The following is a 16,137-nucleotide window of genomic DNA, read 5'->3' on the forward strand; positions in this document are numbered from 1 at the left end:
AAAGGGATTATGAAAAAAATATGGCCTTGACCATACCTATGCATTTTTTAGCTTTCCTAAAATAGTACCTCTCATAAACAAAGAGATTATTTCCTTAATACAAAGCCTCATACAAAAAATATAAAACCTCCAGACATATCTTAACTCACAAATCATTTTCCAGTTAGAATAATAAAATCCACAACATTTTTCCTGCATTACATTTGTAAGAAATCTTTCGTGGCAGATTTATTTCCGCCAAGTTTGAAACACTTTGGGAATTCCAAATGCATTTAAATGTGCAGAACATTGATCAATACTCGAAGTACAACACAATGACAGCTCGACGTATTTGTGTGAAGACATGTTGCACGTTTCAAAGTCGCAGATAGTAGCAAATGGTGAGGAGTAAAATCCCATTTCAAACGGTGGAGAAAACGCACATCCAACCATCCTTTTATTTATTTTGTATAAGAAATGTCACTCTCACGCACACACCTGATTGCCCGCGGCAATGACACGCCACAGAGATATGTCAGCATTTTTTGGTTTATATCAACAGAAAGTTTAAATAAAAAAGAACTGTCGCTGCTGGAACGCATTTGTCATAAGCTACTACTGTAGGGCTTGAAAATACTCATTTGCATTCAGTATCAGATTACGAAAAAAAGAGACATTTTTTATTGTCAAAATTTTAAGGATACGTTTTATGATAAGGTATTTGTAATATTTATTTCTTGAAATAAAATGTAAGATTTTATATTATGTATTTAGCAGAAAACATACATAAGTCTCCAAATGGCAAACCGAGGGGTCAAATAAAAATGCAACCGCAACAGCTTCTTAAGACCCAACAATTATCGTTCCCAGAAGATGCTGTAAAAGCGTTTAGAAACCACATTTTTGAAGGTACCTCAATCGAAGTGCTTCGAAAATTAGGTTGAGTATTTGCTACATGGACCCTGCTAAGATTTCTTCTGTTAAATATCTGGTCTCAATTTGCATTTTTTCGCAAGCAACGTTATGGTAGGGTCAACGGTGACTCTATCTAAAAAAACTGAAATCGATAAATTGTTTATTTCACAATGAAGAGGAAATTATCAAGCTTCCAGTACGAAATTGTGAATAACCAAAATCGCAGAGTGACTGTCGTATGTTCTTGACAGCTTCACTTATTTTTTTAACAAATAAAAACGTGTTTCAGTTTGGCCATGTTTTTTATATATGTCCTGAGAAAATAAAACAACATATTACAGACCAAAATATAACTATCTCTGCGCAAATTTTCAAAAATTCGGCTTAGCAATTCAAAAAATGTGGGGGATATGCCAAAATATGAACTTATCAGCCTCCGAAAACCAAATACCGTAAATACCTAAACCTTAAAAATGCCCAAAAATGGGGTGGGATTTTGTATGGCGACTATGTCAAAATATAGACATATAACCGGGGTCGACCATATGATACCCTACACAACTACCACTAACTTTTTGATGTTCTATATTCTGATCCTAGCAATATTTCAACACTCTACTTTTTAACCCCGTGCATACTTTCCAAATCTTGTTTTCCCGAGGGAATATTTATGTCATAAAATAAATATTTGTTCACATTAGGTTTTGGTTAATTTGACCCGCTAAATATTGGTCGATCATTATCAAAGCAGCCATTCTAAATATATATATATATATACATATAATATATATTTTCGGCATAGAATAGTGGGCTCTCGAGTGGCTAAAAAATTGGTTCATTGCACCTCCTAAATATCACCTCAACATCGCCGTAAATTATACCCTTCTCCATGTAAATTCGTAGCGACCGGAAAAACCTACCAAAATTATGTGTTTGATCCATTTCATCCCCTAAACCGATCTTTACCAAAAAAAAAAAAAAAACAATAAGGGTCTTCATTGGCCAAGACGAGAAGATTGGTCCAGAATTGTGGCCCGTATTGTGTTTAACATTTAGAATGGACAGACAGGCAGACAGGTCTGCACAAAACTATAATACCCTGACAACAAAATTGTGTAGGGTGTAATGATATTTTTATATTAGGTTGGAAAAAAAACATTATTTTTATATGAACTAAATATAATAATCGATTGGTGCGTAGTTCTGTTCTGTATGGCGGATGCATTAAAACTTCCCAACCAAGCTCCCGAAGTTTCTGGCGTGTCACTGTTGATGCGTGTGGCCTAGCGTTGTCCTGTTGGAACACGACACCTCTCCTGTTGGTCAATTCTGGCCATGTGTGGTCAATTGCTATCTTCAAACGGTCCAGTTGTTGACAGTAGAGATCAAAATTTAGCGTTTGGCCATATGGAATCAACTCAAGATAAATAATCCCCTTCCAGTCCCACCAAATGCATTGCAGATCCTTCTTAGCCGTTAGTCTTGGTTTGGCCACCGTTTCAGGTTATTCACCGCTCTATGACCACGACCGCTTTAGCACAGGGTTATCGTATGTGATCCATTTCTCATCTCCAGTCACAAGCCGTCTATCTCATTCCGTTTGGCCAAGGCTTACCAGATGGAAATTTGATCCATTCCATTTGTTTCTGTTAATTGATGTGACACCCAAACCAGCGAGGTTCTTTTTGAAATCAGCTTTGTGTAACTGGTTGAAACAGTTTTATGGTCGATTTTTGGCCCCTGGGCGATGTTACGATTTTATCGACATTTTCGACGACCGGTCTAATTGATTTTTCCCCAACCTAATATTTGATTTTATTACAGCCATTTCGGTATGCAAATGCAACTTACACCTTCCGGGCGATACCTTTATCTGGAAATTGGGCGAGACTCTTATGTAGAAGTATGCCAAAATATGGATCTGTCAGCCCATGTAAGCCCTATAGGCTAATTGGAGAATGTGGCTGGCTAAAATCTTCAATATACAAAAAATTGAGTGGGACCTTTATATGGGGTCAAAACCTTGATCTGTATTGATAATTTTCTGCATAGTTATGTAGCAGAATCTAAATAGCCGGTACCGTTATCGTAAAAGTATACCAATATTGATGATTTGAGTCAATGTAAATTGAAAATACCAAATTACAATTCTTTTAAAAAATTAGCCAACACTTCCAAAAATATCGAAATTTGGGAGGAACCGTTATATGGAGGCTATCGTAAAACGTGGACCAATATTGATAATTTGGTGAATGATGTTTACTTTAAGATATCCAAAAATATGAAATTACGGCCAATTCGGTGGAAAAACGTACCTTTACTCCCCACAATACCGAACATTGGGATGTATCGTTAATATTTATGGTGATCGTGATGTTACCCAATTATAATCAAAAATTCACAATTTAAGCCAATTCGATTGAAAAACGTGTCCATACTTCTCATAATACAGAAATTTAGGGGTACCGTTATGCGGGAGCTACCATAAAAATGGACCAATAATGAACATTTGCAATAGGAAGATGCCAGCTCAAAATAACAAATTAAAGCAGAACATCCTAGGAGTAATAGCAGTGCATGTGCTAAATGCCAAAGCTGTATCAAAAATAGTGCAAGCTCTATCGTGATTTCAAGTGACAGACAGACGACATAGAATTTTATTCTGGCCAAGAATATATATACTATATGGGTCTCTAGTGAATATTACTTGGTGTAGCATACCCTTTAAAAAATCACTGTGGTTTGAAAATTGCGAATCCCGCCAACGAAGTTTGGCATATTCTAGTTTTGTAAAAACAATTTCGGCTACATTTATCCCCAATCGAACCGCAAATTAAAATCATTTTAATTTCCAAATTATTTACCTTTATTAATAGGTTTGTTTTTTATTTTCTTAAAACTAAATAACAAAAAGTATTCTTAAAATATAACAAAATTCAAGTGCGAACAGTAATCCCACTAATTCTAATGTTAATCCTTTGTTTTCACTGAAGTATCCATTTCAATACCACGGACCTCTCTCCTTGTTGAATCCATGCCATAGCTGTAACGCAATTTATGAAGTTTATCATTGCCTAATCCTTGGGCAAGTAAATGTCCTTCCGTTTGAGCAATCAAATCCTTTATACAAGTCAACAGTTGTGTACTTTGTAGCAGTTTTTGTGACATGTATTTGTGGCGGTATTTGGACTTGGCCTTTTTGATTTTATTATTGTAACGAGAACGTCGACATGCCTCTGAACGCTGGCCATGTTGTTGCCGTTTTTGTTCCGTGGATAATAAGGTGTCACATTCCCCGCTCAATATACTGCTACTATTTGTCGTAGTATTGGTGGTGTTGGTCCGTCTTCCAATTGCAATTGGATTTTCCGCCAACATTTGTTCAACATATTGCTCCTGCTTGCCCTGGCAATTCTCCTGAATGCGTTTCATTTCGAACTCCACGATTTGATCGATATGTTGTTGCTGCGTCGGCATGATATTTGTCAACATTCCATGTGTATTTAAGCTCGGGAAGGTCACTTCATGCGTCAGAGATTTATAAACTTGTTCCAGGAAACGATTTGTGGTGATGGTGGTATTGGTTTCGATGAAGCTGTTCATGATGTTCATGTGAGATGGGTGCGTGCGTACGTACGAACGATGTTATTTCGTTGAGTGTTTAAGGCGTTATGATTGTTGCAGTAATTGTGATGTGTCAATTTATAAGCCAATGCGATAAATTTAAGGGAAATGTATACCTGGGATCTTGGCATGTTTTTAAATTTTGCACAAACAATCCAGGTAAAAGATGCGTTAATTTATGATTATGTTTTTGTAAGGGCTAGTAGGATTACATATTACAAACATATGTTGAAAAACTATTTGTAGGATACATATGAATATTTAAAAACTAACCTTAAATTTGGTGTTTCAAAAAAGAGTACATACCCTTACTCTTATGACTAAGATAGGGATATATGCACTTTAATGCGGTGGAAATGTGTCTTATCGAAATATTAGCTTAAGAGTATGTCTTTGGACCAAATCCGTTTTATATAATATAGTGTCGATTTTCAAATGTTAATCTGTCTGTAACCAATAGGGTCCAAATTTTGAAAAATTATAAATTCAAAACAAAGCGGTTGGAGTGTCCAAATAATGAAGAAGACTTTGCACATCGTAACATTTTTACTAAGCCTAGATCCAGAGAGTAATCAGAGTCATTGCTTGGTATCCCGAATCAATGGCTCTGATTGGCTTTAACATGGCAAAGCTCAGACATATCTTGGACCCCCTTTCATCGGGTTAGTTGGGTTGGTAGCTCACACTTAGAAAGCCTCTCCTACTATAAAAAGCAACGAAAAAGAAAACCAAACCCCTGGTGACGAACCTCGCAAACGTATAAATGACTACGATCCGCGAATCTGCACTTGGAATGTGCGAACGTTGTACAGGGCAGTTTTCGCTTTTGGTGGATGTACTCGAGAAGTACAAAATCGATATTATTGTCTTACAGAAAATGTGATGGAAATGGACTGGCGTATGTAAATCAGATGATTGCGCCCTGTATTATAGCTGCACTGAAACGATACATAAATTTGGCTGCGGATTTATGGTTAACAGGAGAATAAAAGACCTCGTCTCCAGATTCACTCCAGTAGATGTGGAAGTACTCAAGCGAAGTTCTTCTACGTCAGACTTATTTGTGCCTATGCTCCGACGAATGACAAAAATAAACATACCAAAGACATAGCAGCAAAGGTTTGATCTAAAACAACATGGAAGCTCGACGTGGAAAAGCTGCAAGTACAACAGGTAGCAAAAGCCTACTACGCTGAACTTACCCACTCTTTGTCCCGATAATTATATAGAAGCACAGTGGCAAAGAATTCCCCACCCCCTACAAACTGCAGTAAAAGCAGCACTCGGGTACCAAAACCACCATCAAGAAACCCGTGTTACGATCAGGAGTGTCGCATTGCTACTTAGGCAAACGCAGCGTATAGGGTAACCTTGCAGACAGTAGCAACACGTAATGCGATGGAAAATTATCGGGATAAATGAGAGAGGAGAAACTATTTTCAGAAAAAAGAAGTAAGAGCAAATCGAGATGTACAGGAGTCGGAATGAAGTCTGAAAATTTTACCAAAGAGATGAACAAGGAAACCTGGTGACAGATACAGACAGCGTGCTGAGGATCTGCAAGGAGCATTTTGAAAGACTTCTGGTATCAAATAGTGACGTTGAAGAAGAACCAATAAGAACCAACCGAACGAGGAATCAGACAAGTTGACAGTATGTCGAGAGACAAAGGTAAACAGAAATGGCACTCGGTATACCAAACAACACATGTTACACGCCGATGACATCGAGTGTTGGAGAGTGTTGGAGAGAAAAATTCTCCGAAAGATCTATGGCCCGATCTTGTTGAATATCGCCGTCGAATGAACCATGAGTCTTGAAGAGCTGCGCAAATTGGAAGAGCTGCGCAAAAGACCGAGGCGCCTGGTAATCTATTTTAAGCTCGGTTTATGGAACGAAAGTGTCACAAGCCAGCTAAGTAAGTAAAAACCCTTCATACCCAAATGTCGCTTGTAACAAATGGAAGTACTTACGATTCCAGCGATACCACCTCACGTAGAAATTCTTTGGTGCCTGACTTCGTGGCTTTGGAAAACAAATGCATAATTTTGCTACTTGCTATGTGAAAAAAAGGCTTACGGCCTCCAGGTGAAATGCATCCCTAGGCTTTGACATTCTAATAATCAAACCCAATGTAAAGGAGACGTTGTTTCCAGAGTACGATAGGTGGCAGCCCCATCACATTAGGCTACATCAGATCAATCATGTACTTAGCTAGAATAAAAACAATGTCTCTGAAATTTTGTTAATGCCAAATAGTCTGACGTAATCACAGTTGTCTTTTTAAAGTAACTACTATTTAGAGGGGAAAGTATGGCATTCTCCACCAATGGCCAAGGCAGAGAATCCTTATCCCCAGAAGCTATTTATATCTTATAGCTTTTATACCTAAATAAAACTTGTAAGAAGTCTGTAATTTTCACCACGTGTCCCCATTTCTTAGTCAGTGAAAGTATGTCTAACGAAAAATGTCCCTGGAGTGCCAGAAAATAGTCACATCTCTTTGGAAGATTTATAATGTATCAGGTGGAAATTTAAATAGAAGCTATATTAAATTTTATATATTACAAAATATAATAGTTAATTAATTTAAAAATAAATTATTAATTAAAAATTTATTTAATTATAATTGAAATTAAATCATAAAATTTAAATATTTGCAACATATTATTTATAAATCCTCAATGCTGTCTAAGACCCAATTTTACCAGCCTCAATCATGACCAACATCTAGATTAACATAAAATTGATAATAAATGGGACATTCATGTTAATTAGATTTAAAGTCGTGTCACCGCGTTCTACACCATTTGCTATGAGAACACAATTATTTGCATTCATTATGCCGGCAGTCACTGGTTAGTTCCCCGTCAGTCATCCAGCCAGTCGGTCAATAGTGTAGTAGACTCGAATGTCCTTTTCGTATTCAAGTCTAACTATCGCTGCATATAAATGTACATATGTATGTAGTTCGAGTGCATACATGTTATTGCGGGTACATAAAGTTGCATACATACAGGCGCAATCAAATGCAAAATTTAGTGGATGAGGGTGTGTCTGTAGTTGTGTGTGTGTCCATTTGAGTGTAAAGTAAATCCATTTCATCCAAATGTCCATGCCAACATTTCCTCTATCATTCGGCCTCTTCCTCTATGCCACATGTCCTTTCCCTCTAATTAAAGAGGCGACTTTTAGAGAAATTCAATGTTGGGCGAAGTGTAACATTTTACTATTGTTGTGCACCATTTGACTATGGTTAATTTAGTTTGTCTGTGTGTATGTATATTTGATGTGTATGTGTGTTTGGCTTGTATTCTATTCTACAACATTGCCATTGTTGTAATGTTTATGTACACTTGAAAAGTATTGTATAAACGTTTAGTAGTCAAGTGGTTAAAGACTGGAGATATCAATGTTACTTTGGATATCAAGGAAATGGGTCACCGAATTCTGGATATTGAGATTTTGGGTAAATTTTAAAATTGCATAAATATATTTTTTTAAACCCACGCCTATGACAGTCCTTAAAAAATATTATTTAATTTTTATTTTTAAAAATTAACAATTATAATATTATGTTATATTACTATCCTCATCCTAATTCCAAAATTTTGTTATCATATTTTGAACATAAGCGATTCACGTCATCGTTCAATAATTTATTCACATGCACGCACAAACACACACTCACAATATTTAAAAACCAAAATTATTTGCCAAAATGCAAATCTGCATTAGTAATTATTTTTACCTACGGTAATTTTCAGTTTACATGTTATCACATAGACCCCGACCTATGAATGCCATTCGAATTATGTAAATATTTTCCAATATTTAAACATATTTATTTTAAGTGGATTTTGACAAATTGAAACTGGTAATATCATGTGTAATGCAGACACAGCAATATTTAGGTTACAAAGTAGTCGATAATTATATTTTTGTAGTGCTCTCACTGGTGTACGATACTGTTTTTGAAATAAATTAAAAATAAATAACAATATTTACAGTAAATGTCAGCAAGTAATATTGGGTATGGTGGCCGAATTTGTAAAACATCTAAAAAGGACTATTAAAGCCATATTAAAATAATATTTTTTTTACGGACCATCCATAAGGCGTGGATTTTTAAAGAATATTTTTGAAAAGGACCATCCATAAGGCGTGGATTTTTTAAAGAATATTTTTGAAAAGGATCATCAATAAGGCGTGGATTTTTTAAAGAATATTTTTTCAAGAACCATCCATAAGGCGCGGATTTTTTAAAGAATATTTTTTCAAGAACCATCCATAAGGCGCGGATTTTTTAAAGAATATTTTTGAAAAGGACCATCCATAAGGCGTGGATTTTTTAAAGAATATTTTAGAAAAGGACCATCAATAAGGCGTGAATTTTTTAAAGGATATTTTAGAAAAGGATCATCCATAAGGCGTGGATTTTTTAAAGAATATTTTTTCAAGAACCATCCATAAGGCGTGGATTTTTTAAAGAATATTTTTTCAAGAACCATCCATAAGGCGTGGATTTTTTAAAGAATATTTTTTCAAGGACCATCCATAAGGCGTGGATTTTTTAAGGAATATTTTTTTAAGTACAATCCATTAGGCGTGAATTTTTTAAAGAATATTTTTTCAAGGACCATCCATAAGGCGTGGATTTTTTAAAGAATATTTTTTCAAGGACCATCCATAAGGCGTGGATTTTTTAAAGAATATTTTTTCAAGGACCATCCATAAGGCGTGGATTTTTTAAAGAATATTTTTTCAAGGACCATCCATAAGGCGTGGATTTTTAAAGAATATTTTTGAAAAGGACCATCCATAAGGCGTGGATTTTTTAAAGAATATTTTTGAAAAGGATCATCAATAAGGCGTGGATTTTTTAAAGAATATTTTTTCAAGAACCATCCATAAGGCGTGGATTTTTTAAAGAATATTTTTGAAAAGGACCATCCATAAGGCGTGGATTTTTTAAAGAATATTTTATAAAAGGACCATCAATAAGGCGTGAATTTTTTAAAGGATATTTTAGAAAAGGATCATCCATAAGGCGTGGATTTTTTAAAGAATATTTTTTCAAGAACCATCCATAAGGCGTGGATTTTTTAAAGAATATTTTTTCAAGGACCATCCATAAGGCGTGGATTTTTTAAAGAATATTTTTTCAAGGACCATCCATAAGGCGTGGATTTTTTAAGGAATATTTTTTTAAGTACAATCCATTAGGCGTGGATTTTTTAAAGAATATTTTTTCAAGGACCATCCATAAGGCGTGGATTTTTTAAAGAGGCGTGGATTTTTAAAGAATATTTTGAACAAGGACCATCCATAAGGCGTGGATTTTTTAAAGAATATTTTTTCAAGGACCATCCATAAGGCGTGGATTTTTTAAAGAATATTTTTTCAAGGACCATCCATAAGGCGTGGATTTTTTAAAGAATATTTTTTCAAGGACCATCCATAAGGCGTGGATTTTTTAAAGAATATTTTTTCAAGGACCATCCATAAGGCGTGGATTTTTTAAAGAATATTTTTTCAAGGACCATCCATAAGGCGTGGATTTTTTAAAGAATATTTTTTCAAGGACCATCCATAAGGCGTGGATTTTTTAAAGAATATTTTTTCAAGGACCATCCATAAGGCGTGGATTTTTTAAAGAATATTTTTTCAAGTACAATCCATTAGGCGTGGATTTTTTAAAGAATATTTTTCAAGTACAATCCATTAGGCGTGGATTTTTTAAAGAATATTTTTTCAAGGACCATCCATAAGGCGTGGATTTTTTAAAGAATATTTTTTCAAGGACCATCCATAAGGCGTGGATTTTTTAAAGAATATTTTTTCAAGGACCATCCATAAGGCGTGGATTTTTTAAAGAATATTTTTTCAAGGACCATCCATAAGGCGTGGATTTTTTAAAGAATATTTTTTCAAGGACCATCCATAAGGCGTGGATTTTTTAAAGAATATTTTTTCAAGGACCATCCATAAGGCGTGGATTTTTTAAAGAATATTTTTTCAAGGACCATCCATAAGGCGTGGATTTTTTAAAGAATATTTTTTCAAGGACCATCCATAAGGCGTGGATTTTTTAAAGAATATTTTTTCAAGGACCATCCATAAGGCGTGGATTTTTTAAAGAATATTTTTTCAAGGACCATCCATAAGGCGTGGATTTTTTAAAGAATATTTTTTCAAGGACCATCCATAAGGCGTGGATTTTTTAAAGAATATTTTTTCAAGGACCATCCATAAGGCGTGGATTTTTTAAAGAATATTTTTTCAAGGACCATCCATAAGGCGTGGATTTTTTAAAGAATATTTTTTCAAGGACCATCCATAAGGCGTGGATTTTTTAAAGAATATTTTTTCAAGGACCATCCATAAGGCGTGGATTTTTTAAAGAATATTTTTTCAAGGACCATCCATAAGGCGTGGATTTTTTAAAGAATATTTTTTCAAGGACCATCCATAAGGCGTGGATTTTTTAAAGAATATTTTTTCAAGGACCATCCATAAGGCGTGGATTTTTTAAAGAATATTTTTTCAAGGACCATCCATAAGGCGTGGATTTTTTAAAGAATATTTTTTCAAGGACCATCCATAAGGCGTGGATTTTTTAAAGAATATTTTTTCAAGGACCATCCATAAGGCGTGGATTTTTTAAAGAATATTTTTTCAAGGACCATCCATAAGGCGTGGATTTTCAAGTTTTTTTAAGAATATTTTTTCAAGGACCATCCATAAGGCGTGGATTTTCAAGGTTTTTTAAAGAATATTTTTTCAAGGACCATCCATTAGGCGTGGATTTTCAAGGTTTTTTAAAAAATATTTTTTTCAAGAAGCCAACCAACCAAGGCGTGGATTTTTTAAAGAATATTTTTTCAAGGACCATCCATAAGGCGTGGATTTTCAAGGTTTTTTAAAGAATATTTTTTCAAGGACCATCCATAAGGCGTGGATTTTTTAAAGAATATTTTTTCAAGGACCATCCATAAGGCGTGGATTTTCAAGTTTTTTTTTAAAGAATATTTTTTTAGGACCATCTGTTAGGCGTGGATTTTCAAGGTTTTTTTAAAGAATATTTTTTGAAGGACGATCCATAAGGCGTGGATTTTCAAGGTTTTTAAAGAATATGTTTTCGAGGACCATCGATAAGGCGTGGACTTTAAATATTTTTTCAAGGACCATCCATAAGGCGTGGATTTTCAAGGTTTTTTAAAGAATATTTTTTCAAGGACCATCCATAAGGCGTGGATTTTTTAAATTATATTTTTTCAAGGAACATCCATAAGGCGTGGATTTTCAAGGTTTTTTTAAGAATATGTTTTCGAGGACCATGAATGAGGCGTGGATTTTTAAGGTTTTTTTAAAGAATATGTTTTCAGGGACCATCCATAAGGCGTGGATTTTTAAGGTTTTTTTTTTAAGAATATGTTTTCGAGGACCATCGATAAGGCGTGGACTTTAAAGATTTTTTTAAGAATATGTTTTCGAGGACCATCGATAAGGCGTGGACTTTAAATATTTTTTTAAGGACAATTGATAAGGCGTGGACTTTAAAGGTTTTTTAAGAATATTTTTTTAAGGACTATCATAGGCGTGAGGTATGGGTTTTTGCATAATATTTGTTTCTCCCATTTCCCAATTTCTTTACAATATATATTTTTTTTAAATAAATCTTTTAGAAATGCAGATAATCAAATTTGTTCACCAAAACATATATATTGCAATGGAACAAAAGTATATTTTTATATTATCTTTCCTATGCAACAATTCATATCTCAATGCGGTTACCAATAAAAAATATCGCCATATACAACATAAAATCTAGCCTCAAATGCTACTTAACCTCTCTGCCCCGTTTGTATTGCCATAGTTTATTGTCTCGTCAACTAAAAGTTCTTTTTGCTTTAGATAAATCCCAGAAAATATATATTTCATTTTCTCTGCTACTTCTTCGAGCGTGCTATTCCTTTGTTATCCTGACCCTGAAATGGTATTTTAGAGATTTTTAAAATAAGATTTTCAAAAATGAATTTCGTATAATCAGATTATTTATGGTTAAATGGCTGCAAAAGATGCCGGGCAATATTTTTATACTGCCCTGTAACCATTAAACTGTAATAATTGTAATAAATGTGGACAATGGAAAACGACGAACACGAAGAGATTGCAACAAGAACAACAACAACAAGTAATGGGATCTGGGTAATGCGTTTTGTAAATCTCAATTATTTTGATGCCATTGGATTTGTGGATTTGCAATATAATGTTTTATGACTCAACATAATTGTTGCTGATATATCCTCTACCATGGCTGTTTTGAAAGCTGCTATAAAATTCAAATAATGGATATCCATTGAAAATAAATTTAAGAAGAGACTGTGAATAGCGCAAGCTCTTGTTCGGAAATGACTGGTCCGATTTTTGTATTTATATGCTTGCAGAATAACTGATTTGATATTCAAATTTAAATCTTTCCAATCTGACACCTAATTTAATGTCCTAGTACATTTGGACATTTCTCAATTGCTTGTGAGTTGTGCTAGGAAGTTCTCAAAGAAGTAACCTCTTCTATTCTTCGTGTCTCTTAAATCAGTTCTTTCAGTCAATGTGACGATGCGGGAATTTCCACACAATGAAACAACAAAATCATTACCATTTCTCTGACGTCATAGAAATTCCTAGCGAAAAAAATTTTATATCGCCATCGAAATAATTTCAATTTCATTTTGCAAATACGAATTATGACAGTTTGTGTCAGTAACAAGTGTAATAAGATTATTTCGTGTCTTACTACCACCTCTCTAATACGCATTTGATTGAAATCGAATGGTGAAAAAATAGTGCAAACGAAATAAATTACTTTTTGTTCGGGGGCAAATCAATGAATTGATGTGAACATTTTGACAAATCAATTTTGCGATAACGAATGTAACGTCATGTGAAATCGTGTGAAACTATACATAAACTCACACACACACACTGTACACACAAGATAATTAGATTTTACGAGCAAATCAATTCTGTGTCAGCAGTCATTTATTCATATAGAAATATGATATTGGAAAAAATTTAAGGTAGTAACTAGCTTAGGATTAAAGAAAAAAATGTATCAAAAAAAAAAAAAAAAAAAAAAGAAATTGGATTGTACTTTAAAAAATTACATTTTTAACAATATTTTTCAAGGACTATTATAGGCGTGGATTTTTTAAATAATATTTTTTAAAGACTATTATAGGCGTGGAGGTGATATGAGGGATGATATATACCAAGAAACGGCTCTGCGGCTAACATGGGGCGTCGGGTTAGTTGTCAACACTCGGAAAACCCCTCCTACTATGAAAAATCAAAGAAAAAGAAAACCTAACCCCCCCTAATGTTGACGACCCCTCGCAAACTTATAAATGACCACGATCTGCGAATCTGCACTGGGAATGTGCGCACGTTGTACAGAACAGGCGCAGTTTTTGTCTTAGAGGATATACTCAAGTAGTACAAAGCCGATATTATGGCCTTACAGGTAATGTGATGGAAAGGGACAGGCATAAGTAAATCAGATGATTACGCTCTGTGCTATAGTTGCCATGAAACGAGACATGGATTTGGCTGTGGATTTATGGTTAACAGGAGAATAGAAGACCTCGTCTCCAGATTCACTCCAGTAGATGAGCGAATTGCTATAATCTGTATAAAAGCGAAGTTCTTTTACATCACTATTATTTGCGCCCATGCTCCGACCGAAGACAAAGTTGAGCAGACCTAGAAACAGCATATGGCTGGATATCTCTTGATCAAGCCTGGATATCTCTTGATCAAGCAACGAGAAATCAAATTGATCATGTTCATGAAGGCATTCGTCTAATGTCTTAGACATTCGATCGATACGAGGAGCGAATAACGGTTCAGACCATTAACTAGTGACAAACAAAACAGGTAGCAGAGGCCTACTCCGCTCAACTTACCCACCTGCTTGACGAAGCACTTCTTGTCCCGATAATAGTATAGAAGCACGATGGCAAGGAATCACCCATTCCCTACAAACTGCAGCAAAAGCAATACTTAGGTACAAAAACCACCGTCAGGAAACCCATGGTACGATCAGAAGTGCGTAAAGCTACTAATGTGAAAAACGATGGAGAATGGAGGATACCCCACAACCAATAATAGATGACGGTATAGAGCGTTTACCACCTATCCAAGATGAGGTCAGAATAGCAATCAATCTACTGAAGAATAATAAACAGCAGGTGCCGATGGGCTACAAGCCGAACTATTCAAGACTGGTGGTCAGATGCTGGTAAGGAGCATGCACCAGCTGATTCCTGGCTAGAGGAATGCATGCCCAATGATTGCAACCTCAGCATCCTGTGTCCCGTGCACAAAAAAGGAGACAAGACGATATGTGCCAACTATCGAGGAATAAGCTTCCTTCCCATCACATATAAAGTGCTATCCAGCGTGCTGTGTGAACGACTGAAGTCAATGGTCAACGACATTATTGGACCATACCAATGTGGCTTCAGACCTGACAAATCCACTATTGACGAGATATTCACTCTGCGCCAAATCCTGGAATAGATAGCTATGCAGGATAACTTTAAGTGACACAAGGTCAGCAGTAAAAGTCGGAAAGTGCTTTTCGGAGCCCTTCAATACCTAACGAGGATTCAGACAAGGTGACAGTTTGTCATGTGATCTTTTTAATATTCTGCTGGAAAAGGTCTGTACACCAAACTATCATATGTAACCCGTCTACGCCCATGACATCATAATAATAGGTCGAACATTGAGAGCGTTAGCAGCCACCTTTGAACAAATTGAGCAGGAGTCTGCCAAAATGGGTCTGGCAGTAAATGGCGAGAATACGAAGCTGATGATATCAATGCGCAAAACGTTCAAAACGTTGTCAACGATTTTATATTCCTTGATACCGCCATAAATAAACCAAATGTCATCAGTTTTGAAGTTCGGAGAAGGATAGTGTTCGCCAAGAGATGCTAATATGGTCTAAGTGAGCAGTTGAAAAACAAGGCCACCTCCCGCCAGACCAAACTCACACTCTACAAGACGCTGATACTACCCGTGCTGTTATATGGATCTTAAGCATAAGTACTTGCGTAAGCAGATGTGGCAGCTCTTGGAGTGTTTGAGAGAAAAATTCTCCGAAAGATCTATGGGCTGATTTGCGTCGACGGTGAATATCGCCGACAAATGAACCATGAGTTGTACCATGAGTTGTATTCTCGGACATCGTCCTTGGCTAGGTCATGTTGTGAGAATGGATGAGGATTTCCCAGCTCAAAAGGCATATAAAAGCGAGCCCACTGATGGCTCACGCAGAAGGGAAAGGCCACGAATTAGATGGAAAGATCAAGTGGGAGAGAACATTTCAGAACATGATCTTTCACATCGAAAGAGCGAAATGATGCGCATGGATTTTTTTTTATCTTGGCTTATGAAACAAATGTTCTGTCACAAGCCAACTAAGTTAGTAAGTTTGATATCCTCTGTGTAGAATACGATTGCATGCCTCCAATATGGAAATAAGGTCATCATGTCGTCTATGAAGAGAACTTATGAAAGATTCTACAGAATATGGGGGCTATCCTAATA

The 16,137-nt window shown here is 35.5% G+C and overlaps 1 protein-coding gene across 1 annotated transcript; it reads right to left on the reverse strand.

The window, feature by feature from the left end:
- Positions 1 to 3,864: 3,864 nt before the first annotated feature.
- LOC133335634 (protein sisterless A-like) lies at positions 3,865 to 4,497 on the reverse strand. The gene has a single exon (XM_061543946.1). It carries the CDS (start codon positions 4,495 to 4,497, stop codon positions 3,865 to 3,867), a length of 633 nt encoding a protein of 210 aa, XP_061399930.1.
- Between the last annotated feature and the right edge of the window lie 11,640 nt (positions 4,498 to 16,137).

The sequence above is a fragment of the Musca vetustissima genome, unplaced genomic scaffold, assembly GCF_032173495.1.
Source record: "Musca vetustissima isolate MV318-11 ecotype Yass unplaced genomic scaffold, APGP_CSIRO_Mvet_v1 utg15627, whole genome shotgun sequence".
Lineage (NCBI taxonomy): Eukaryota > Metazoa > Arthropoda > Insecta > Diptera > Muscidae > Musca > Musca vetustissima.

What these genes read in the sequence shown, in the direction of transcription:
- LOC133335634 (XM_061543946.1), bottom strand. Translation starts at nt 4,497, where the DNA reads ATGAACAGCTTCATCGAAACCAATACCACCATCACCACAAATCGTTTC.